This window comes from Rana temporaria, chromosome 4, assembly GCF_905171775.1.
Source record: "Rana temporaria chromosome 4, aRanTem1.1, whole genome shotgun sequence".
In the NCBI taxonomy this organism is placed as follows: domain Eukaryota; kingdom Metazoa; phylum Chordata; class Amphibia; order Anura; family Ranidae; genus Rana; species Rana temporaria.
This window is the reverse complement of record NC_053492.1, coordinates 337,733,601-337,759,800: the sequence shown is the minus strand read 5'-3', so window position 1 is coordinate 337,759,800 and position 26,200 is coordinate 337,733,601. Positions and strand designations below refer to the sequence as shown.

At 44.2% G+C, this 26,200-nt stretch overlaps 1 protein-coding gene across 2 annotated transcripts in view; it reads right to left on the bottom strand.

Annotated features, from left to right (window-relative positions):
- MAP4K3 (mitogen-activated protein kinase kinase kinase kinase 3) overlaps nt 1-26,200 on the bottom strand; it is an 831,592-nt gene that overhangs the window by 678,514 nt on the left and 126,878 nt on the right. For both annotated transcript variants that reach the window (XM_040350750.1, XM_040350751.1), the window contains exon 2: nt 16,374-16,431. In XM_040350750.1, the coding sequence (XP_040206684.1) occupies nt 16,374-16,431 (58 nt within the window). The remainder of the gene's footprint in view (nt 1-16,373; nt 16,432-26,200) is intronic.

Here is a 26,200-nt window from a genome sequence, read left to right as displayed (position 1 = left end):
GCCCGCTTTGCTGATTCACTGTGCCCCCATTGCCGATTCAATGTACCCCCATTGCCGGAGAGGAGGAGATTAAGAGGGAGAGGAGGGGGACACCGGGAAAGGAGGGGGACACAGAGCTAAACACACCGGGGGGGACTACAAGTACCAGGGAGGAGACACACAGCTATACACAGCGGGGGGACTACAAGTGCCAGGGAGGAGAGACACAGCTATACACACTGGGGGGGACTACAGGTACCAGGGAGGAGAGACACAGTGGGGGGACTACAAGTACCGGGGAGGAGAGACACAGCTATACACACCGGGGGGGGGGGGCTACAGGTACCAGGGAGAAGTGACATAGCTATACACACCGGGGGGGACTACAGGTTCCAGGGAGGAGAGACACAGCTATACACAGCGGGGGGACTACAAGTACCAGGGAGGAGACACACAGCTATACACACCGGGGGGGACTACAAGTACCATGGAGGAGAGACACAGCTATACACACACCGGGGGGGACTACAGGTACCAGGGAGGAGACACAGCTATACACACCGGGGGGGGGGGGACTACAAGTACCAGGGGGGCTGCTGATTGGTGGCTGCACTTCTTCTCTTGTATTACTAATTGAATGCTTCACTGAAAATTAGATTGTGTGTACCGGGATTTAGAATAGCAGAGACTCCAAGCACTACTCATAGGTGAATAAAACTATTGAGGGACTAATTAAAAAGCTCTTAAGCATTAGCATTCAGCTCTAGAGTTCAGTGTTGGCAGTTTTTGTCATCTCCTACCGCAGATGGCACCACCCTGACACTAACTTCTCTGCAACCGTAACAATAAAACACTAACCTCCCTTATGTAAGTATTACCTCTTATTTGCATGCCCTCTGTGCTGGGATTCTCTGCCTTAATAACCAAACCTTTCCTGTGCTGACAGTTACTATTGTTGAAAACCACCTTATTCTGTTTATAGAACCCTTCAATGGTATCTGCAGGGCCATATAGACACCATTGTTCTGTGAACTGTGAAGAGGAGAGCCGTTCTCCCAGTGATCGCCCCGATGGCAGAGAGCATAGAGGAAGAGGAGATCCACAGATCACAGAGGGGTATAGCACGCTGTTTCAACTTACATTGAAATTTCCTCCACTCTGCCCACAGCCTCCTCCTGACCCCGCTCCTGTAATAGACAGAAAGCGGGTCTAATGCTGAGATGTGTTGTCTATCACAGGCTGACTAGGGTCAGGAGGAGGCGGGGCTGTGGGAAGAGCGAAGGAAATTTCAATGTAAGTTGTAACAGCGGGCTATACGGCTCTGCGATCCCGCGGCTCTCTGCTTCCTCTATGCCATCGGGGCGATCACTGCGCGAACAGCTCACGATTAACCCCCGATCACCAGCGGTGCTCGCCCCCCCACTTCCAGGCAGCCAGCTCTTCGCCAGACCTAATTTTCCACTCGCAAAATGCGAGTAGGCGAGTGGAAAATTTGAGGTCTGCTCTAGATAACAGTAAAGTTGGGTTTGTTTTAGGAGGGGGAAAGATGTCCAGTGGGAGGATTTGGGATTTGTCCCAGTTGATATGCAATCCAGAGTAACTACTTATTTTTTTAATGATGTCAAGTGCGGCCTTTAGCGAAGGTCCCTGATCTGCCAAGCACAAAGTGTCATCAGCATACAGACCTGTTATCTGCTGCGTGTCCTCTTCTCAATCCCTTTATATTAGTGTCTGCTCTGATGGCAATTGCCAGCGGCTCCGCCGCCAGGGCATACTGTAGGGGGGACAATGAACATCCCTGTCTCATACCCCTTTCCAGAGGGAACTGCTCCGAAAGCCAGCCGTTGACAAATACCCTTGTTTTAGGTGTCCGATAAAGAAGCTTAACCCACTTTATAAACTGTGGACCAAAGCTATAGTTGTGCAAGCACTCCCACAAGTACGGCCATTCTACGGAATCAAAGGCTTTGGCAGCGTCCAGCGCTACCACCACCCTGGTTCCTGAATTGTCATGTTGAACCTGTATGTTCATATAAAGTCTCTTATGTTCATGGCAGTGTTTTTCTCTGGCATAAAGCCTATTTGGTCAGAGTGTATTAGCGCGAGTATAGCTGTATTCAAGCGATTGGCCAGTATTTTAGCTAGTATCTTAATATCTGCATGTAGGAGTGAGATAGGCCTGTATGACTCAGGGTAATGGGGGTCTTTGCCTGGCTTGGGGAGTATGATTAATTGGGCCTTCTGCATGGATAGAGGGAGCATGTTTGTGTCAAATATGGATTGGTAGAGATCCTTGAGTTTAGGTATGAGTGTTTCGGAGTATGTTGCATAAAACTCCAGGGGCAGTCCGTCTAGTCCAGGGGCTTTACACTTGGCCAGTTGGGCAATCGCATCAGCAATATCCTGTGTTGTTATGGGTGCATCTAGTAACTTCACTTGCTCTGGTTTTAACCTAGGGAATTGGATTGTATTTAAATATGCTTGGAGTTCCCCTTGTGTATGTGTAGTATGGGATTTATAAAGGTTTCTATAGAATTGTAAAAACTGGGATGCTACTTGAGTGGGATCCGTAATGTTATTTCCCCCAGTGTCTATTAGGGAGACTACTACTGGAGGACTGAAAAAAATGTTACTACAGCGCTACTAAATACTTAATTATATGTGACATCAAAAAAAATCCTAAATAATAAACGCAGCCTATGTTATGTTAGTCAAACAAAAAACAAAATCAATAATAATAATAATATGCGCTGAGTATTAACTTCTGTGATATGAACCGGAACCACAAACCATAGGTGATTCAAATTCAGTACATGTGTATAAAAATAATTAGTCCAAATGCATGCTACTGAGCATGCAACTACAATACACCTCCTGAGTGCAAGTGCTGTGTACTGGCTTGAAAGATAAGTATGGTGATCAAATTCTACAGACTCCAAGCTGATTTGCTTCACATGTGAGTATCAGATCTTCCACAGTTGTGCAGCTCATGTGAAAAACAGAGAGACAAAAAGAGAAATCCTCATTGTGCAGATAACACACAACCATATGGAAACAATTTTGACAAGCTTGAGATAGGTTACACTCACAAATCCACTGATTAATACAAGCAAACAAACAATCCTCATTTGGCTGCTCAGCATACGATGTGTCTCCTCATTCGGATGTGCAATCCGTCCCGTTTGTAGTAACCCATGATTGAGTCACGTGTCTAGTGATGTAACGCGTGGGGGAAGAGCTACAAACGGGACGGATTGCACATCCGAATGAGGAGACACATCGTATGCTGAGCAGCCAAATGAGGATTGTTTGTTTGCTGATATTAATCGGTGGATTCGTCAGTGTGACCTATCTCAAGCTTGTCAAAATTGTTTCCATATGGTTGTGTGTTATCTGCACAATGAGGAATTCTCTTTTTTTCTCTCTGTTTTTCACATGAGCTGCACAACTGTGGAAGATCTGATACTCACATGTGAAGCAAATCAGCTTGGAGTCTGTAGAATTTGATCACCCCATACTTATCTTTCAAGCCAGTACACAGCACTTGCACTCAGGAGGTGTATTGTAGTTGCATGCTCAGTAGCATGCATTTGGACTAATTATTTTTATACACATGTACTGAATTTGAATCACCTATGGTTTGTGGTTCCGGTTCACATCACAGAAGTTAATACTCAGCGCATATTATTATTATTATTGACTACTGGAGGACTATCGTCCATGTGGGCTAGATATGCTAATAACCTGCCTGCCCTCTCCCCCTGCTCTTAAACCTTTTGCTTGCAGAAAAATATACTTTGTTTGGCCTTTTCAGTGCATAATTGTGTTACCATGCGGGACTGTAGTTTTACCTTGTCTAGATTTTCAGGGGTGGGATTGGAGTTATAAGTTGTTTCCAGCTCTTGCAGTTTATCAGTTGTTAGTTGTAGTATTATATTAGATTAGATGACTGTTTAAGTCTGTTTATTCTGGTGGTAAGAATCCATTGAGCCTGTACTTTAAATTCATCCCAGAATGTGTTAAGGGAGGGCGGGATTCTAGGCCTGTCCAGGAAGTATTTAATCTCTCTTTCAATTAAATCATGATCTGTAGGGGCCGTGGGGGTTCAACCTCCATGTGCGTACAGGGGGGGGGGGGGGCACTCCTCAGAGATACTGTCACCCAGCAAGGGGAATGGTCTGACAACGTCCTTGGTGCAATCCCTGACCCCGTGACCTTAGGTAGTAGAGCCTGGGACACCAGTACAAAGTCTATTCTAAACATGGTATTATGGCTCGTGGAATGGCATGTGTAGGCTCTGGTTGTGGGGTTGTTGTGCCTCCACACATCCACTAGGGCAAACTCTGTCATGGTACGAGATAATCTGGTCTGCACGGGCGCACCCGGTTGGTCCCCTATTTGCGTTGGTCGGTCTAGAGATGGAGACATTACCTTGTTAAAGTTCCCCATACAAATTGCTGGTATGGTCGGATGTTGCACCAAAAAAGCTAGGCCCGCTGTAACTACATCAGATTTGTATGGGGGGGGGGGATGTAGCTGGCTAAAATCAGCAAGGGGGCTCCTCAAACAAGTGCATGTAAAAAGATATATCTACCCTGCCGGTCAGTCTCCACAGCTATTAATTCAAACGGGGTGGATTTAGCCACTAGCACTGTGACCCCCTGGAAAAGTTTGTATGGGTGCTGTGATACGCCCATCCTACCCAGGGGCGCTTCAGCGCTGCCTGTAAATGCCCAGTGATATGGGTCTCCACCAGCACAATAATATCTGCTTTTTGTCTTTTAAAAAATGTTAGTACAGCTGCTCGCTTAATTTTATCCCGCATACCTCGCATATGCCATGTCATAAATTTAATATCTGCCCCGCTGGTCATGGCTTACTGGGGGGAACATATACCTGCAGGGTAGCGTCACTTACTAACATATATTGTACATTCATTCTAAGAGCATCACTACAATTCACACAATAATCATGCATTTTTGGGCTTCTTTTCCAACATAAAAACTTATGCACAACTGTGCAACATTTCCCAAAGCTCTGATCTGCTGATCTGGCATTTCCCTTCCCTCCCAGCTTTTCACCTCCCCATCATGGTGAAAGCATACAATACCCATGAACCAGTGTTCAGATTTTCTTCCAGCCTTCCAAACTGACTGGAGGTGTTCTACTTGAACCAGTTACAGCATGAAAAAAAGCTATGACGAAAAAATCGGCTGTATATGTGAGCGATTTCTCACTGCACAGTGCATGGGAAGGGAGCAGGTGAAGTCCTATGTTCAGTAGTCCTTCAAACGAGCGAGTCTCTTGCCGTTCAGGATTCTGGAACACTTGAGTGCAAATTATGTTACCATATAGTTCAGCAGTGTCTCATGGTGAGTCAGATTTTATCACATTGAGTTAATGTTAGTTATAGAGCAATGTTGCCCAGTAGGGTTGTACGGATACCAGTTTTTTGACACCGAGTACGAGTACCGATACTTTTTTTACCGAGTACTCGCCGATACAGATTACCGATACCTATCACCTAGGAAGGGAAGGTAAAGGGGTGGTTTGGGGGAGTTGGATGAGTCTGGGGTGAAGATGTGCTGACTGGTAGACTGAATGACTGGTCGACTGTAGCAGGGCTGACTGGTCGAGCATAGATGGGCTGACTGGGAGACTGTAGCAGGGCAGACTGGGAGACTGTAGCAGGGCAGACTGGGAGACTGTAGCAGGGCAGACTGGGAGACTGTAGCAGGGCAGACTGGGAGACTGTAGCAGGGCAGACTGGGAGACTGTAGCAGGGCAGACTGGGAGACTGTAGCAGGGCAGACTGGGAGACTGTAGCAGGGCAGACTGGGAGACTGTAGCAGGGCAGACTGGGAGACTGTAGCAGGGCAGACTGGGAGACTGTAGCAGGGCAGACTGGGAGACTGTAGATGGGCAGACTGAGAGACTGTAGATGGGCAGACTGGTAACTGAAAAAAAAAAAAGGAGGGCTGATGAAGTGGGGAGGGGAGTCACAATCCTGGCAACTGTTCTCTTTTTAAATAAAACAAAACAAAATGTATGGCTGCTACTTAAATAAACAGGATTGAACACATTCAGCTGGTGCAAACACCCAGTGTATGTTTCTCACCAAAAATAAGTATAAAATATATGTGCTGCGCTGCTGTGTCAAATTCTAATTATATAGTTTTAAATAACAAAACAAAAATGACTGGCAAAGAAAAGTGAATAGCAATGCCTAAATATATATCTTGGCGTGTTAATTATCTGAAAATTAGCATAATAAATGTATATATATATACACACATACAGGTCATTCTCAAAAAATTAGCATATTGTGATAAAGTTCATTATTTTCTGTAATGTACTGATAAACATTAGACTTTCATATATTTTAGATTCATTACACACAACTGAAGTAGTTCAAGCCTTTTATGGTTTTAATATTGATGATTTTGGCATACAGCTCATGAAAACCCCAAATTCCTATCTCAAAAAATTAGCATATCATGAAAAGGTTCTCTAAAAGAGCTCTTAACCTAATCATCTGAATCAACTCATTAACTCTAAACACCTGCAAAAGATTCCTGAGGCTTTTAAAAACTCCCAGCCTGGTTCATTACTCCAAACCGCAATCATGGGTAAGACTGCCGACCTGACTGCTGTCCAGAAGGCCATCATTGACACCCTCAAGCAAGAGGGTAAGACACAGAAAGAAATTTCTGAACGAATAGGCTGTTCCCACAGTGCTGTATCAAGGCACCTCAGTGGGAAGTCTGTGGGAAGGAAAAAGTGTGTCAGAAAACGCTGCACAACGAGAAGAGGTGACCGGACCCTGAGGAAGATTGTGGAGAAGGACCGATTCCAGACCTTGGGGGACCTGAGGAAGCAGTGGACTGAGTCTGGAGTAGAAACATCCAGAGCCACCGTGTACAGATGTGTGCAGGAAATGGGCTACAGGTGCCGCATTCCCCAAGTCAAGCCACTTTTGAACCAGAAACAGCGGCAGAAGCGCCTGACCTGGGCTACAGAGAAGCAACACTGGACTGTTGCTCAGTGGTCCGGATGAAAGCAAATTTTGCATGTCATTCGGTAATCAAGGTGCCAGAGTCTGGAGGAAGACTGGGGAGAGGGAAATGCCAAAATGCCTGAAGTCCAGTGTCAAGTACCCACAGTCAGTGATGGTCTGGGGTGCCATGTCAGCTGCTGGTGTTGGTCCACTGTGTTTTATCAAGGGCAGGGTGAATGCAGCTAGCTATCAGGAGATTTTGGAGCACTTCATGCTTCCATCTGCTGAAAAGCTTTATGGAGATGAAGATTTCATTTTTCAGCACGACCTGGCACCTGACTGACCATGGTATTACTGTGCTCAATTGGCCTGCCAACTCTCCTGACCTGAACCCCATAGAGAATCTGTGGGATATTGGGAAGAGAAAGTTGAGAGACGCAAGACCCAACACTCTGGATGAGCTTAAGGCCGCTACCGAAGCATCCTGGGCCTCCATAACACCTCAGCAGTGCCACAGGCTGATTGCCTCCATGCCACGCCGCATTGAAGCAGTCATTTCTGCAAAAGGATTCCTGACCAAGTATTGAGTGCATAACTGAACAGAATTATTTGAAGGTTGACTTTTTTTTTTATTAAAAACACTTTTCTTTTATTGGTCGGATGAAATATGCTAATTTTTTGAGATAGGAATTTTGGGTTTTCATGAGCTGTATGCCAAAATCATCAATATTAAAACAATAAAAGGCTTGAACTACTTCAGTTGTGTGTAATGAATCTAAAATATATGAAAGTCTAATGTTTATCAGTACATTACAGAAAATAATGAACTTTATCACAATATGCTAATTTTTTGAGAATGAAGTGTGTATATATATATATATATATATATATATATATATATATATATATATATATATATATATATATATATATATATATATATATATATATATATATATAATGTGTGTGTGTGTGTTTGTGTGTATAGTGTGTGTATAGATGCTAATTTTAAAATTATAACACGCCAAGATATATTAAGGCACTCATATTAGGATTCACTTTTCTATGTCAGTCTCATTTAACTTTATAGATAACTAGCTGAATACCCGGCGTTGCCCGGTCTTCCTATCTTAACCTTTTGGGGAGGAAAATCATAGTAATATAAATATACCCATCTTTTATATAAGGGTGTAGGTAAGGGTTAATTTAACTGTCATATATTTTTATTTGGCATATAAGTAATATGTGTACCAGGTATTATTGAAATATCTCCAGGCGTACAGAAGTTATGTGGGAACATACATTTCCCATTGATTTGCATGGGACTTTAAACAAAAACCCAGACCCTCACAAATGGGGGTAGTTAAGGGATAAATTAACTATCCTATAGTTTAAGTGGACATATAAGTAACATGTGACCAAGTGTTATTGAAATATCTACAGCCGTTTGGAAGTTATGAAGTAACATGTATTTCCTATAGAGTTGAATGGGACTTTAAAGGAAAACCCCGACCATGGCAAATGGGGGTGGGTAAGGGTTAAACCACCTATCCTATGTTTGCTGCTGACATATAAGTAACATGTGTGCCAAGTTTCATGTTAATATCTTTAGCCGTTTGGACGTGATGCTGGAACATGAAGTAACATGTATTTCCCATAGAGTTGAATGGGACTTTAAAGAAAAACCCCGACCATGGCAAATGGGGGTGGGTAAGGGTTAAACCACCTATCCTATGTTTGTTGCTGACATATAAGTAACATGTGTGCCAAGTTTCATGTTAATATCTTTAGCCGTTTGGACGTGATGCTGGAACATACATACATACATACATACATACATACATACACACACACACACGTTGAGTTTTATATATATAGATTAGTATTTGACACATCAGAGGGGGATCTAATCACACACTGACCTGCTGCAGTGGTGCTGGCCGTGTTTCTGTGCCTCCGCTTGCTGGAGAGGGGGGAGAGGGGCTCCACCAGGCTAAGTACGGACACACAGGGCACGGGGAGAAGCCTCGCTGTGTGCAGAGCCATGCAGCTGCCAGGGAAAAGTCAGATCTGTGCGGAGGTCACACAGGACTCACTCCTGCTCACTGGACTGTGACAGAAATAGCGAAGGCCGCGATGAGCAGAGCTGAATGTGAGAGCTGCACCCGGCAGAAGGGGGAAGACAGTGGAATGGGGGGAGCTGGGCCTGCTCACCTCTAATGCAGGAAGTTTCCACAGACATGCGGTCCCGAGCCTGGTGATAGCTGGCGAGAGGGGAGGAGGAGGTGGGGAGGGAAGGACACGTGATTGGTTTTTAAGGAAGCGGCGGCCTGTTCCTTAACAACCAATAATTGCCAGCATTTTTTTCTTTACTTTTCAGCTGTTAGCAGGGAATTCCTGCTGACAGCTGAAAGTACAGCACCCGAAGGTATCGGTTTTTGGTATCGGGGCATTTGCACGAGTACCGACACTCTTGCAAATGCTTAGTATCGATACCGATACCAGTATCGGTATCGGTGCAACCCTATAGCCCAGGCATGCCCTGTGTATGGGGGCATTGTTCCCAAAGGAGATAAAGACTGATGTTTCTCCCCCCCCCCCCCCCCCCCCTGTGTGGAGCATGATTTAATGTTCTCAGTCCCCATCCCCTTGCAGACAGTCCTGTGGGGGGGGGGGGGGATCCGTGTGTAAAGTGACTAGGGCCGAAACAACTAATCGATTAATCGACAACTAATCGATTACGAAATTAATCGATTACAATTTTCATAATCGATTAAATCGGCCAGTAATATAATGGTGTTAAAAAAAACAAAAATTAGCCCTTTATAGTACAAATCACTACTGTAAATGTTACTTTCACTGTCCCACAGTAAAAAAAATTAACCCCTTACAGTAGCGATTATTTGCTCTTTTTGTACTTATTTATTTATTTTAACCCCCATTATGTTACTAAACATCTCAGGCCTGGGTTCACACCTCTGTTTTTTTGTGCTTTTTGCAGAAACACACTACAGTTCATTTACATGTTTTCTTATGGGACACGTTCACATAGCGTATTCGCGTATTTGGAAAGGGCAAGGACTTTTTAACGCAAAACGGTGCTATTTTTATATTTTTTTGGTTCAATATACTTCAATGGAGAACCTTTTTTTTTATAATACATGTGATCTTTAACCCGTTTCCATAAGGGGCGGATAGTTTTGCCCACATAGAAGCATCCACAGGTACAGAAAATTATATATATAACCCCTTCTGTTTGACACGTAACATGTTTGTATAATTTGTGTGTTTCCCCATTGGGAAGGTCAAATGGTCTGACCCTCTTTAATTAGGTGGCAAAAATTGCAGTGCCCACATTTATAAAGGCCTGGTTTTTCTGACAAACCTAATAGAGGCTTGCAGTAGGTACTCCTGACCAACCGATCTCTTACTGATGTGGATCGTCTAAATGTAATATTGGGGTTCTTTGCCACATACTTGGAGAGAGTGGCATCTGCCGTAATTAGATGCCAATGTCTTTGGATAAGTTGGCGGATTTGGACATGCTGGTCCGAGAAGGTCGTGATAAAACGCGTCACGACATTATCAGACTTTGTTTTGGGGTTACTTTTAAGCAGAGTACTAGCTCTGTTTCTTTCAGCAGCTCGGTTGAATGCCCTCTTTAAGCAGGATCTGCTATATCCTCTTGTAATAAGTCTGGTGTAAAGCTTATCCGCTTCATTTTTGAATTTCACATTATCTGAGCAATTTCGACGTAGCCGAAGGTACTGGCTGTACGGTATGCTCTTTAGCAGTGGTGCTGGGTGGGCGCTAGCTGCATGTAGCAGGGTGTTACCCGCAGTGGGTTTGCGGTATAAAGATGTTTGTACGCCATTGACCTCATTGAGATAGATCATTATGTCCAGGAAGGCAATGGCCGAGTCACTATGATTCATAGTGAACTTTAAATTAAATTCATTGCAATTTAAGAAATTCATAAAAGCAAGCAGATCCTTTACTGTACCCGTCCAGAACATCAGCACATCGTCGATGTATCGAAACCAGCTTAGTATAAATGATAAGAAATAGATGTTAGAATCAGACGAAAAAAGCTTTCGCTCCCACCCCCCCAGGTACAGGTTCGCGTAGCTGGGGGCACAAGATGTGCCCATAGCGACTCCCTGTACCTGGAGGAGGTGGGACCCATCAAAGGAAAACACATTTTTCGTAAGGATATGGGAGAGAGATTTAAGCACAAAACCATTGAGTTTATCAATTTTTGGTCCCCTTTCAGCAAGGAAGTTAGAAATGATTTGGAGGCCTTTATCATGTGGTATTGATGAATAGAGGGCCTCCACATCTATTGAGACTAGCAGGCAGCCGTCCGGCACCGTTAATCCATCAATTGTTCTGAGTAAGTCGGGCGTGTCTTGAATATAGGAAGGTAATGAGGTCACGTGTGGCCTAAGGTATTGGTCAATGAATACACTTGCTCTTTCAGTTTTAGAGCCAACTCCTGATATAATTGGGCGGCCTGGTGGATGAATATTGTGGTGATGAACGACTTACAATATAGGAACATGTGCTGGGACATTTTGAAAAACCGCACATGGTACTTGCCAATTAATAAAGAGATCATCACCAAGTTCAATCAGCAATTCGATGACCCATTACAATTGGCACTTTTTGACGGGTCTATTACCAAAGCCATCTTTGATGGTATTCAGGTCCCACATCCTAGAATCCCTACTTTTTATGCGCTACCCAAAACGCACAAAAATTTACAACATCCACCAGGCCGCCCAATTATATCAGGAGTTGGCTCTAAAACTGAAAGAGCAAGTGTATTCATTGACCAATACCTTAGGCCACACGTGACCTCATTACCTTCCTATATTCAAGACACGCCCGACTTACTCAGAACAATTGATGGATTAACGGTGCCGGACGGCTGCCTGCTAGTCTCAATAGATGTGGAGGCCCTCTATTCATCAATACCACATGATAAAGGCCTCCAAATCATTTCTAACTTCCTTGCTGAAAGGGGACCAAAAATGGATAAACTCAATGGTTTTGTGCTTAAATCTCTCTCCCATATCCTTACGAAAAATGTGTTTTCCTTTGATGGGTCCCACCTCCTCCAGGTACAGGGAGTCGCTATGGGCACATCTTGTGCCCCCAGCTACGCGAACCTGTACCTGGGGGGGTGGGAGCGAAAGCTTTTTTCGTCTGATTCTAACATCTATTTCTTATCATTTATACTAAGCTGGTTTCGATACATCGACGATGTGCTGATGTTCTGGACGGGTACAGTAAAGGATCTGCTTGCTTTTATGAATTTCTTAAATTGCAATGAATTTAATTTAAAGTTCACTATGAATCATAGTGACTCGGCCATTGCCTTCCTGGACATAATGATCTATCTCGATGAGGTCAATGGCGTACAAACATCTTTATACCGCAAACCCACTGCGGGTAACACCCTGCTACATGCAGCTAGCGCCCACCCAGCACCACTGCTAAAGAGCATACCGTACAGCCAGTACCTTCGGCTACGTCGAAATTGCTCAGATAATGTGAAATTCAAAAATGAAGCGGATAAGCTTTACACCAGACTTATTACGAGAGGATATAGCAGATCCTGCTTAAAGAGGGCATTCAACCGAGCTGCTGAAAGAAACAGAGCTAGTACTCTGCTTAAAAGTAACCCCAAAACAAAGTCTGATAATGTCGTGACGCGTTTTATCACGACCTTCTCGGACCAGCATGTCCAAATCCGCCAACTTATCCAAAGACATTGGCATCTAATTACGGCAGATGCCACTCTCTCCAAGTATGTGGCAAAGAACCCCAATATTACATTTAGACGATCCACATCAGTAAGAGATCGGTTGGTCAGGAGTACCTACTGCAAGCCTCTATTAGGTTTGTCAGAAAAACCAGGCCTCTATAAATGTGGGCACTGCAATTTTTGCCACCTAATTAAAGAGGGTCAGACCATTGACCTTCCCAATGGGGAAACACACAAATTATACAAACATGTTACGTGTCAAACAGAAGGGGTTATATATATAATTTTCTGTACCTGTGGATGCTTCTATGTGGGCAAAACTATCCGCCCCTTATGGAAACGGGTTAAAGATCACATGTATTATATTACCAATGGCTTATTAAACAAAACTATGGGATATCATGTTGCTTTTACACATGGTTATGTAACCCCCGAATACATTTTTCGGTACTGGACTGCATAACCAAGGACCCCAGAGGGGGCAATTTTGATCAAAAAGTCCTTCAGCGGGAAACTCAATGGATCTATCGTCTCAAGGCAAATGTGTGGCCAGGGTTGAATGACTCAATGAGTTTCAAGTCATTTCTATATGTCTAATGATCCCGAAACAGATTCTGTGCTAATTATCTGTCTTTTTAATTTAATTTTTGTATTTATTGTGTCCTTCCAAGCCTCTCATCATCTGTGTTAACCCACAATATATTAAACTCTCTCATTTCTTCCATCTGGGATGGTTTATGTATTAGACTATATATATTCTTTGTATATGGACGCTTTGTATAAATACAATATAAATGATATTTGGGTAAATCCCAAATAAGAAGAATATATACTTATTAGTTATTGGTATTTCTTGTCTAATACTAGTTCTTGTTTTTCCTTATAAATAGTAATAAAATATAGGTAATGTGCTACTTTTCAATATAATGGCAATGGGACTACCATACCAAACCTAGGAAGTAATGTGCAATTATATACCTCTGCACACACATATATATAATTTACTAATATTTTTAGACGTCTGGATATCTCTCTGCTGATTGCTTGACTGTCTGTTCCTTCAAGGTTGTACAAGGGTTATATGTATCTAGTTTCAATTTAAGGGTATGATTTTATTTATCAACATGGTTGCGACAATTTACTAATTTTCTTCTCTTATGCATTGGCTCCATAACGGTTAACCAGGATTTAACCACTGGTTATATTTTTGTTTAGGACATAGTCGTTGCCCTCTATGCATGCACACACTTCTTTAATTGTCCTTCTTTTCTTCTTCCCTTTTTCTTCTTGATTTATACTATGTGTCTATTTAATTGCTTTTTCTAGAGCTTAATTGGGCAATATTTGCCTACTAATATAGGATGTGCTTTTTCCTATTTGTCCACATGATGGCGAGCTTGAGACCTCTCAAATACCATCTTTGACATATATAGGTTTCCCCCCTTTTTTCTAGCCCTGGCGTTCAAGCCCGTTTTCTAAAAACTTTTTATTTACTATTTATGATCCATTTTGCTTAGTGGCCCAATCCTGTACATATGCGCCTTTCTACAAGTCCGTGCTTGGCCGTGAGTCACGGCTATCCTATAGCATTCGTTCCGCTGTCGCATCGAAAGTTGCGATTTGTTTATGCGCCGTCGGAACGTGTTGGCGCGTATCGAATGACGTCACACGTCGCACGCTGACGCAGGGATATGCCCTATTTAAGGGAGACACAGAGGCATCTGCTTTGTGTTGCCTCGTGTACACCCTGGGACACAGATATCCGTTACTAACGTTGCTCCATGGTAAGTACTTATGCTTCTGCGCCTTTTTGATAATTCCTGGTGCCTTTTTGAGAGTGTTACCTGTTACACCCTCACCTATACTTCCCTTTATTCATAGGCCCCCTGTTTGTGACTGCAATGTATGGTTACTAGCGGTGCTACCGGTTTGAACATTTAGATTCACATGTTGTACATGCTGACTACTATCTGCTGTCCCAGTAAGCCTGAGACCATTTTAATTAGGTAAATGAAGGCTCACATTCTTAACTTTGGTTACTGTCTAAATAAATTTGGGCTGCTAATCATATGGCTCCATATATTTATCCTCATCCATACTATTGTCTTTTCTCCCCTTGTGTAACCACAGTCTTTTTGAGCTGTGCAGTCTGCTTGGGATTTTCTAGCCCTGCAATCCACGGACCACTTGCTTGACCTTTACTGGTTCATCAAAGGTGATTTTTTATGTGTTACCATATCACAAATGCCATTTTATTACTATAGGCATACTTGTCGTTTTTGTCTAGTTTTTTCTCATTTAATTTCATTCATCCTTTTTTTCGTTTATTTTTCTGACTTTTATTCTTTTCTATATTTAATTTCCTTGTCTATTATACTCTCGCTATATTTGTATCTCTATTATACGTTTTTCTTTCTTTTCTATGAGTGTGCATGCATTGTTGATAATGACTACCATGACTATACTGAAAATATATATGTATATATATATCTTTGCTAAAATTAGATTCCTGGTGCTGTGTGTGAAAATTCTTGTCAAAACTGCACTCCCGACGTATGCTGTCGTTTATTGTGCATCGCATATGCCCTATGGATACTTCCGCCGAGGACCATATGTCATGTAATTATACACCTAGATATTCATTCTTTTAGCTAATTTTTTTCTGTTTTACATATATATATGTTGTTAACCTTTTACACTGTATCATTACAGACACAAATCTGTTTTTCTGCTAAACATGCATTCCTCGTCTTCGTCCTGAAGAAGCCCCACGGCGAAACGTGCGTTGGCGACTTCTGAGGAATATACAGTGGCTAATAATAATAATATATATATTTTTTTGTACTATTTCTGTATTTGTTTTTGTAATTTTTTTGTATTTATATGCTATCAAATTAAACTTTTTTTAACTTACTTCCTTGGCCTTAAAGTCTGAACCATCAATGTCCACTCGTTAGATATTGTTTCCTTTCTTTAATACTTTACAGATGTGGCCCATGTGAGTGCTTCCCTTACGTTTTTTCCTATCCTTTTTATTTTCTCTCTTCCCCCTTTATTCCCCCCCTCCCTGTTCCTCTCAATATCTATCCAATTCTCCTTTTCTCCCTTATTTCTTGCAACCTTTTCTTCCTTTCTAGTCCCTCCCTCCCCTCCCCTTTTCCTATTTTCCCTTTATCTATTCCCCCTCTTACTTTGTATCAATAGGCGTCTTGATATTGCAAAGTTTTTTGATTGGGTTCAGTGTTTTCTCCTCTTTAATTGGTTGGGGAAGTGTGCTTACTAAGTGTTTGAGTTGTATATACTCCCAATCACTTACCGATTGCCACCCTTTAAATAGGTTCTAACCTTTTTTTACTTCAGTTTGCTACATGTGCAACATTTTAGGTTATTTACTGGTGTTAAACTGCATAAAATTAAATAAAAACTAAAATTAGTCATGTCCTAAAGCTTTTAACCAGTAGCATACACACTCATGAATATGCATATGCACATGTATGCAACAAAAGCTGCTGAATGGATCATAATTGTATTTGTATTCACCTTTCTATTCTATGTACTGATACCCATTTTTCACACCACCACCCCTTTCACCAGTTTTAAAAAATAAAAGCACCACTGACTTCTTACCTGGTTCCAGTTTGATCACCTTAATTGCTGCTAGTTCTCCAGTGTTGACATTCCGAGCCTACAAGACACAAGGCGAGCAATATTATTATTTTTTTTATTACTTTTATAGATGCATACACTAAATGGTGCAAACATAATTGCAACAAAATGGTAATAGAAATGATCATTAAAACACGAAGTTCAGTCGTTGAAGCTTTATGGGAAACCTGAATTGCATAGCCAGTAATTCAGCATTTGAGAACATGAGTGTAACGGAATGACCCGGGACAATCAGAGACTTTGGAAGGATGAGGGGTACGCCTGTGCCAGCGTCATTAAAGAGGGAGTTCCCCCGAAAAACAATTTTTAACATTAGATTGAGGCTCATTTTGTCAAGGGGAATCGGGTGTTTGTTTTTTTTTAATCGAAGCAGTACTTACCGTTTTAGAGATAGATCTTCTCCGCCGCTTCCGGGTATGTTCTTCGGGACTGGGCGTTCCTATTTGATTGACAGGCTTCCGGCGGTCGCATACATCGCGTCACGAGTAGCCGAAAGAAGCCAAACTTTGGTGCGGCTCTATACGGCGCCTAAACACCGACGTTCGGCTACTTTCGGAAAATCGTGACGTGCTGTATGCGACCATCGGAAGCCTATCAAATAGGAACGCCCAGTCCCGCAGCCTATACCCGGAAGCGGCGGAGAAGATCTATCTCTAAAACGGTAAGTACTGCTTCGATTTAAAAAAAAAAAAACACCCGATTCCCCTTGACAAAATGAGCCTCAATCTAATGTTAAAAAATAATTCGGTTTATTGTTTACTTTGCTTTCCAAAGCACAAAGCTGCCCGGTATGAGCACAGACACTCAGCGTGTCAAACAGCTTCAGACACGCCAGACACGGACCTCCCGCAAGGCGGGGGGGAGTACAGAGCACAGCCTGTACAGCCTGCTATCGAGGAATACTTTGCAAAGATCCACAAGCAGGAACCTGGATTCTCCGACGCTCAGACGGAACTGTTGAAAGAGGAAAGTGCTCCGGGGGGGAGCGGAGAGGAGAGCGCAACGGAGGGGTGCCTGGAACGGAGCTGTAGTGGACGAACGGAGTCTGTTGAAGCCGTAGAGAGGACAGCAGACAGGCACCTGGAACAGAGTCACAGAGTGCAGGGAGAGCTTGCAGTACCAGAGAGCCCAGCAGACCGGCGCTGAGGGGAAGAGTGTCAGTGTACAAAGTGTGACCGCTGTATCAAAGAACCCAGCAGACCAGTTTGGAGGGGTGAGTGATACTACAAGAGGTGAGATCGTTGTACTAAAGAGCCCAGCAGTCCAACGTGGAACGGTGAGTGCTGTGGGAGGAAGAGTGAAATCTAGTGCCATAACGGAGGAGCAGAGTGAGACATTAAAGAGCTCAGCACCTCCACGAGTGATGGAGCAGGACTTGAGGGCTCTGATACAGGCTTTGCCTACAAGGGTGGATTTAGAGGCATTACCTACTAAAAGTGACATAGAAGCCCTTATTGCTAAAATTGAAGAGGCACACCATGCTGACATACAACAAGTATATGTAGAGATACAGGAGGTATCTGAACGAGTGGAGGCAGGAGAGGTGAAAGTTTCAAAACTGGAGGAAAGAATTCTGAAATTAGAGAAGGAAAGAGAAGAACATACAGAAACGGCACTGGAGATGCAGCTGCAGATAGAAGAGCTAGGTGACCGCAGCCGCCGCTGTAATTTAAGAATTCGGGGGGTACCTGAAGTTAATGAACTGGAAAATTTGCAAGAAAAAGTAATGAATATTTTTCAATTGATCTTAGAGGATAAAACTCCATTAAATCTGGATATGGATAGAGTGCATAGGGCCCTTGGTCCCAAATCAGTGGACCTCCAGAGACCTCGGGACATTATATGCCGCCTACATAGATATGCACACAAAGAAGCTCTGCTCAGGCGAGCGTGGGATAAGGGCGTGATTAACTTCGAGGGGGCCACAGTAACAATTTTACCTGATCTGTCCCGTGCTACACTACAGCGTAGGGCAATGCTGCGACCTGTTTTGGAGTGTGTGCGAAAGGAGGGGGGGACATATCGATGGAGGTACCCCATTGCAGTGGCTATTAGGAAGGAGGCAGCTACGTATACATTACAAACATATAATGACCTTCCAGGGTTTTTCTCTTTCCTGAAAGTAGAACCATTTACAGTCCCGAACTGGCGACTACCAATTAAAAACTCGAGGAATATTGGGCTTAAGCGAATATGAGAACATTCATAAATAATTATAAACAGGCAACAACACACGAATTGAACTGATGTCCCTGTAGGAAAATGAATATTTAAAGAAGTACATTGGAGGGTTTTTTTTTTTTCATAAGCAAAGCAAAGCAAAGGAACTTTTACATAGTGTTGCATACTCTGTAGTGTGTTTGTCTTTTTTTCTATTTTTTTTTTTTTTGCTGTTTTTGTTTCATAGGGGTCTGAGGGGAAATCTACAGCCCTAGAGAGATAAAAAGAAACCCCCTTTTTTTTTTTTTTTTTTTTAAGGGCAAAGGGAAATATTGAATCTGATCCCCCTCACCACCCCCTTTTTTTTTTAGGTTTGCTCTTCGGGGAAAATTTGTAGATTTTTTGTATTTTTTTTTGGGAGTGTGATATGAAATATAAAAAAAAATTGTTGTGTTTCCCCCTTTCCTTCCTTTAGGAGGAGCTTGGGAGGGAAAGGGGAGAGGGGGCAATTTAAATATTAATTAATTAATTAGTTGTCATTTATTAACTTGCCCTAGAGTTTCTCCTTCTTCTTTCCTCTCTTCTCCTTTCTCCTTTTTTTTTACGTATATGAGGTGACAACCGGCACCGCCCCCTCTCGGTCTCTTGTCTCCCCTTCCTTTTTTTTTTTTTTTTCTCGCTCTCCCCCTCTCTATCTCCTAGAGTTGGGAGAAGCTGTAAGGAATAAAATATGAATGAATAAGATGTGATAAGAATGAGATAAGAACTAGGATATAGGATTGGATGGATCCTAAATACTGATTATTGCATCACTATATTGAATATTAGTCAGTGGTCAGTTGTAGGGGTGGGGTCAGGGTAGATGGGGGGAGTGGGGTTGTGGGGGAAGATAGAATAAATTGGTATGTTATTAAATTTAATGGTTATAACAGGGCTCAAAATTTCAAGCCCTGAGCTACTAGCCAGGCTTCAAGAGTTACTCGCCACTAGTTGCCCCACCTAATTCATACACTGCTCCACGCCTAATTGCGCCCCTAAACACGCCCTCGTAGATTATCTCATGGAATGACACTGTTAAATGTTTTATGCAGAATCAAGTTACACAATTTAATATTACCAAAAACAACTTTAACAAAATGGGACAGGGCACTGGGGGCAGACCAGAGGGACAGGGCACTAGAACTGGATCTCTTCCCCATTCTCTTGCTGTCTCCTCTGCAACTCCCATCCATCCATCCTCTCTCCCTCTCCTATTCATCTCATCATCAGGAGCCTGTGTGTGCGGCTCCATGCTTGCATGTCCCCACTTCCCCCTTTTATTCAGGCTGGCAGTGAGGAGAGGAGCTGCAGCACAGCGGGAGGGAGTACAATCCAGCGCCGAGATCCACACAACTGCACAGCCGTTGACACCATAGCACAGCGCACATTGACAGCGCACAGCACACATTGAGACCAGTCTGCTCACAGTGCTCAGGCTGAACTCCTGGACACTTACATAGAGCACAAGGAGAAGAAAACTGCACAAACTAGAAGGCTGCCACTCTCATGTCAGGGCAATTTTCAGTGAGCGCTGCACTGCCTACCTGGGACACCCGGAGTGATAATTTTCGCAATCCTCCACCTGACTCATTACTTCCTGCTCCCTGCTCTCTGCTCTCCAGCTACATTGGTCAGGAGGGAGGGGGGCAGGCTCAGAGAGGTCATACTGTTAGGTCCCATGGCTTAATGAAAATTGTAAGGAGAGCACCTGTGTACTGCTCTGCCTGTGCGCGGCTCACCAGACTACTTTTCCCGAGCATGCACCTTTCCTCTTTGACCACCAATCGCATCGGGGCTCTAATTGTAGGCTCAGATTGAAGGGACATTGGTCATGCAGCCCTGTCACCACTTGCCCCCAGCTTAAATCCACTCGCCAAATGCTAGCAGGCGAGTGGAAATTTTGAGGGCTGGTTATAATTTTAATGGTTTGGAATGGGGGGAGGGGGGATTAAGGGGGCACTAAGGGATAAAGCACATACACATTGTGAATTAAAACTTTTTTTTGGGGTCTGGTTGAAACTTGGGAATAAGAAATGGGAGTCTGTCCCAATGGGAGTTGACCCAATGGGGAGACTAACCTCGGAGTGGGTTGGGGGGTTGGGAGGGGGGGCGGGGGAGGGGGGTTGGGTAGTCGGGTGGGGGAGATATAATATGAGAGGAGGGTGGGTGGGGGGGTAGCGATGGAAAGGTACACGGTCATAGAACACTGGACACAAGTGGGTTTCAATGGGTGAGGAGGAGCCCCCCCCCTGGCTGGTAACAGCGAGAGGGGAGGTATATGATAGATAGATGAGAGGGGGGAAGGGAAGAGTAGGGGAATGTGATGCACTTGCACATGGATAATAGATATAAACACGGCACATAAAGGGGTTAGAGGGCACCCCTTTAACTGGCTAAAGGCGAATGGTATGATAGATCGATCTTTCTTTCTTTTGGGAAGAGTTAAACTGAGAGGAGATGGAGCCATATTATCAGGAACAGCATCTGAGATCTGGAAGTTGGTTAATAAATATGGACAGGGAGAGATGTGAGAGGTGGATGGAGGAGGGGGGGTCGGGGAGGGGTGGGGGAGTGAGTTGGAGGAAGTGAGGGAGAGGAAAGGAGGGGTATGATTTAATGAAGACATCGGGACTGTTTCTCTTTGAGAAAATTTTATTTTCTTTTTTATTTCGTGTGTCTGTTGCCTGACGGGATAAAATGAATAATGCAATTAAATTGTTATATATATATATATATATATATATATATATAAATAGGTGGGCTGTGGGTTGTGGACGGCGAGTCGGCTCTGGCTTGGCTGCTCTCTACCCTAACCCCTTAATAGGCCAACACTCAATTATAGACTGGGAATTGAGTGTACAAAGCAAGAAGCTTTACTGACTTATGCGGCCAAGGAGGGGGTTGGTTGCAGAGTTACTAGGGGGTATTGTGTATATTTTTTTTTTTTTTTTCTCTCTCTCTCTCTCTCTCTCCTCAGTTTTAGAGAATACTGTCATTTTTTACTCTCTCTCTTTGGTTTTGGTGTATTAGGCCCCATGCACACGAGAAGCAAATCCAAACTCATCTAAACACAAGTTTTCAAACGCAAAAACCGGCGTTTAAAACGCCCGTTTTTGCCGCGAATTTCGCGGCGTTTTACCGCGTTTGCGTTTATAAGCATTTGGTTAAGAAACATCATAAGACCCTCCCTAAGCTCAAAAAACAATATTATTTAACCATTTCAGCTATTTTGTGAGACCAGAGCAGCTGAGAGAGCAGCAGTGTACGTGTATTTAGCGTGTCACTCGCCACGTCACCTGGCCACGTCACCTGCCACGTCACCTGGCCACATCACCTGCCACGTCACCTGGCCACGTCACCTGCCACAAGTTGTGGATTGTCCACTGGCCACGTCACCTGCCACATCAACTGGCCACGTCACCTGCCAAGTTGTGAATTGTCCACTTGCCACATCATCTGGCCACGCCACCTGCCACAAGTTGTGGATTGTCCACTGGCCACGTCACCTGGCTATGTCACCTGCCACGTCACCTGCCACAAGTTGTGGATTGTCCACTGGCCACGCCACCTGCCACGTCACCTGCCATGTCATCTGGCCACGTCACCTGCCACAAGTTGTGGATTGTCCACTTGCCATGTCACCTGGCCACGTCACCTGCCACGTCACCTGGCCACATCACCTGCCACGTCACCTGGCCACGTCACCTGCCAAAAGTTGTGGATTGTCCACTGGCCACGTCACCTGCCACATCAACTGGCCACGTCACCTGCCAAGTTGTGAATTGTCCACTTGCCACGTCACCTGGCCACGCCACCTGCCACAAGCTGTGGATTGTCCACTGGCCACGTCACCTGGCTATGTCACCTGCCACGTCACCTGGCCACGTCACCTGGCCACGTCACCTGGCACAAGTTGTGGATTGTCCACTGGCCACGCCACCTGCCACGTCAACTGGCCACGTCACCTGCCACAAGTTGTGGATTGTCCACTGGCCACGTCACCTGCCACATCACCTGGCCACGTCACCTGGCCACGTCACCTGCCTCAAGTTGTGTATTGTCCACTTGCCACGTCATCTGCCATGTCACCTGGCCACCCCACCTGCCACAAGTTGTGGATTGTCCACTGGCCACGTCACCTGGCCACGTCACCTGCTGCAAGTTGTGGATTGTCCACTTGCCATGTCACCTGCCACATCACCTGGCCACGTCACCTGCCACAAGTTGTGGATTGTCCACTGGCCACGCCACCTGCCATGTCACCTGGCCACGTCACCTGCCACAAGTTGTGGATTGTCCACTTGCCATGTCACCTGAACACGTCACCTGCCACGTCACCTGGCCACATCACCTGCCACGTCACCTGGCCACGTCACCTGCCACAAGTTGTGGATTGTCCACTGGCCACGTCACCTGCCACATCAACTGGCCACGACACCTGCCAAGTTGTGAATTGTCCACTTGCCACGTCACCTGGCCACGCCACCTGCCACAAGCTGTGGATTGTCCACTGGCCACGTCACCTGGCTATGTCACCTGGCCACATCACCTGGCCATGTCACCTGCCACAAGTTGTGGATTGTCCACTGGCCACGCCACCTGCCACGTCAACTGGCCACGTCACCTGCCACAAGTTGTGGATTGTCCACTGGCCACGTCACCTGGCCACGTCACCTGCCACATCACCTGGCCACGTCACCTGCCTCAAGTTGTGTATTGTCCACTTGCCACGTCATCTGCCATGTCACCTGGCCACCCCACCTGCCACAAGTTGTGGATTGTCCACTGGCCACATCACCTGCCACATCAACTGGCCACGTCACCTGCCAAGTTGTGAATTGTCCACTTGCCACGTCATCTGCCACGTCACCTGGCCACGTCACCTGCCACAAGTTGTGGATTGTGCACTGGCCACGTCACCTGCCACATCAACTGGCCACGTCACCTGCCACAAGTTGTGGATTGTCCACTTGCCACGTCACCTGACCACGACACCTGCCACAAGTTGTGGATTGCCCACTTGCCAGGTCACCTGCCACAAGTGGATTATGCACTTGCCAAATCACCTGCCACAAGTTGTGGATTGTCCACTGGCCACGTCACCTAGCCACGTCACCTGCCATGTCACCTGGCCACGTTACCTGCCACAAGTTGTGGATTGTCCACTGGCCACGTCACCTGCCACATCACCTGGCCACGTCACCTACAACAAGTTGTGGATTGTCCACTTGCCACGTCACCTGCCTCAAGTTGTGTATTGTCCACTTGCCACGTCATCTGCCATGTCACCTGGCCACCCCACCTGCCGCAAGTTGTGGATTGTCCACTTGCCATGTCACCTGGCCACATCACCTGCCACATCACCTGGCCACATCACCTGCCACAAGTTGTGGATTGTCCACTGGCCACGTCAACTGGCCACATCACCTGCCACAAGTTGTGGATTGTCCACTGGCCACGTCACCAAGCCACGTCACCTGCCATGTCACCTGGCCACGTTACCTGCCACAAGTTGTGGATTGTCCACTTGCCATGTCACCTGGCTACGTCACCTGCCACGTCACCTGGCCACATCACCTGGCCACGTCACCTACCACAAGTTGTGGATTGTACACTTGTAACGTGACCTGGCCATGTTACCTGCCACAAGTTGTGGATTGTCCACTGGCCACGTGACCTGGCCACGTCACCTGCCACATGACCTACCACAAGTTGTGGATTGTCCACAATGCAATACAAGCAATTACATTTTTTATGTTTTTTTTATGGTTTTTCATCATTTGCCATCATTTTTGAGATTTCTAATGTAAAAAAATAGGTCACCTTTAAAAACGCCTATAGACGAAATCGCGGCAAAACGCCGGTACCGCGTTTTGCCGCGATTTGCCGCGATTTGCGTCTAAAACGCAAAAGCTGAATGCTTCTGAACACAAAATTTTGGGTTTGGAAAAACGGCCCTAAACCCAACTGCTTCGAAACGCCAAAAAACGTGATTGTGTGCATGGACACATAGGATAACATTAAATGTGTTCAGGGGCAGTTGAAAAAAATGCCCAAATGCCTCTGAACTCGAGTTTAGCAGCGTCTCGTGTGCATGGGGCCTTAGTCATCTATTCAAGCGTCGATCAGTTTCAAACGGGATAAGGTAGGAAAAGAAAAAATGGAAACTTTACAGATTATGTCATTTAATGTCAAAGGATTAAATATTCCTGAAAAACGCAGAATGCTGATACAGGATCTTAAGAGATATCAAGTAGATATTGCCTTTATTCAAGAAACTCATTTCAAAGAGGAAAAGCCAAATATACTTAGGAGTAGAGAATACTCAACGGTATACCATGCAATTAACCCAGAGGCAAAGACTAAAGGAGTATCTATGATATCTAACAGAGTAGCGTGGGAACATGGGGATGTCTTGACGGATGCAGCGGGAAGATATTTGTTTATTAAAGGAACGGTCAGAGGGATTACAATGACATTTGTAACTTATTATGCCCCAAATGCTCAACAAGATATTTTTTTTAAAAGAATGCTGGGAGCACTCGTTGAGTTTTCAGAGGGACAGCCAATTATGGGAGGAGATGCGAATATCCCGTTAATACCAAGTGAAGATACATCTGGGGGAACATCATCAGTACCAGTTAAAGTTAGAAAGGGGATCTCAAAAGCATTGATAGAGGCAAGAGTAGTAGACATATGGAGATTATTACATCCGAAGGAAAAAGATTTTACTTTTTTCTCTAACCCGCACAGGATTTATTCACGAACAGATTTTTTTTTAATTCCACATAAGCAATTACAATTTGTCAAAGAATCTTCAATTGGTATAATTACCTGGTCTGATCACGCGCCAATCTTTCTAAAATATAAACCAATAGAAGGGAAATACTCAACTCTAACCACCTGGAAACTCAATCAGAGTCTCCTCCAGGACCCACTGGTCCTGGAGGATGTACAGAAAGAATTAGTATTTTTCTTTCAAATAAATGATAACTCGGAAAGCCCTACGGGGGTAATTTGGGAAACGCACAAAGCTGTAATACGAGGAATTCTGATAAAGCATGGCTCAAGAATTAAGAAAATTAGGGAGGCTAAATTAACTGAATTACTAGCAAAGATTCATATACTAGAAGCAAAACATAAACATGCTCAGACAACAGTAGTGGAACAAGAATTATTTAAAATAAGGACCCAGGTTATACAGGGAGTGCAGAATTATTAGGCAAGTTGTATTTTTGAGGATTAATTTTATTATTGAACAACAACCATGTTCTCAATGAACCCAAAAAACTCATTAATATCAAAGCTGAATATTTTTGGAAGTAGTTTTTAGTTTGTTTTTAGTTTTAGCTATTTTAGGGGGATATCTGTGTGTGCAGGTGACTATTACTGTGCATAATTATTAGGCAACTTAACAAAAAACAAATATATACCCATTTCAATTATTTATTTTTACCAGTGAAACCAATATAACATCTCAACATTCACAAATATACATTTCTGACATTGAAAAACAAAACAAAAACAAATCAGTGACCAATATAGCCACCTTTCTTTGCAAGGACACTCAAAAGCCTGCCATCCATGGA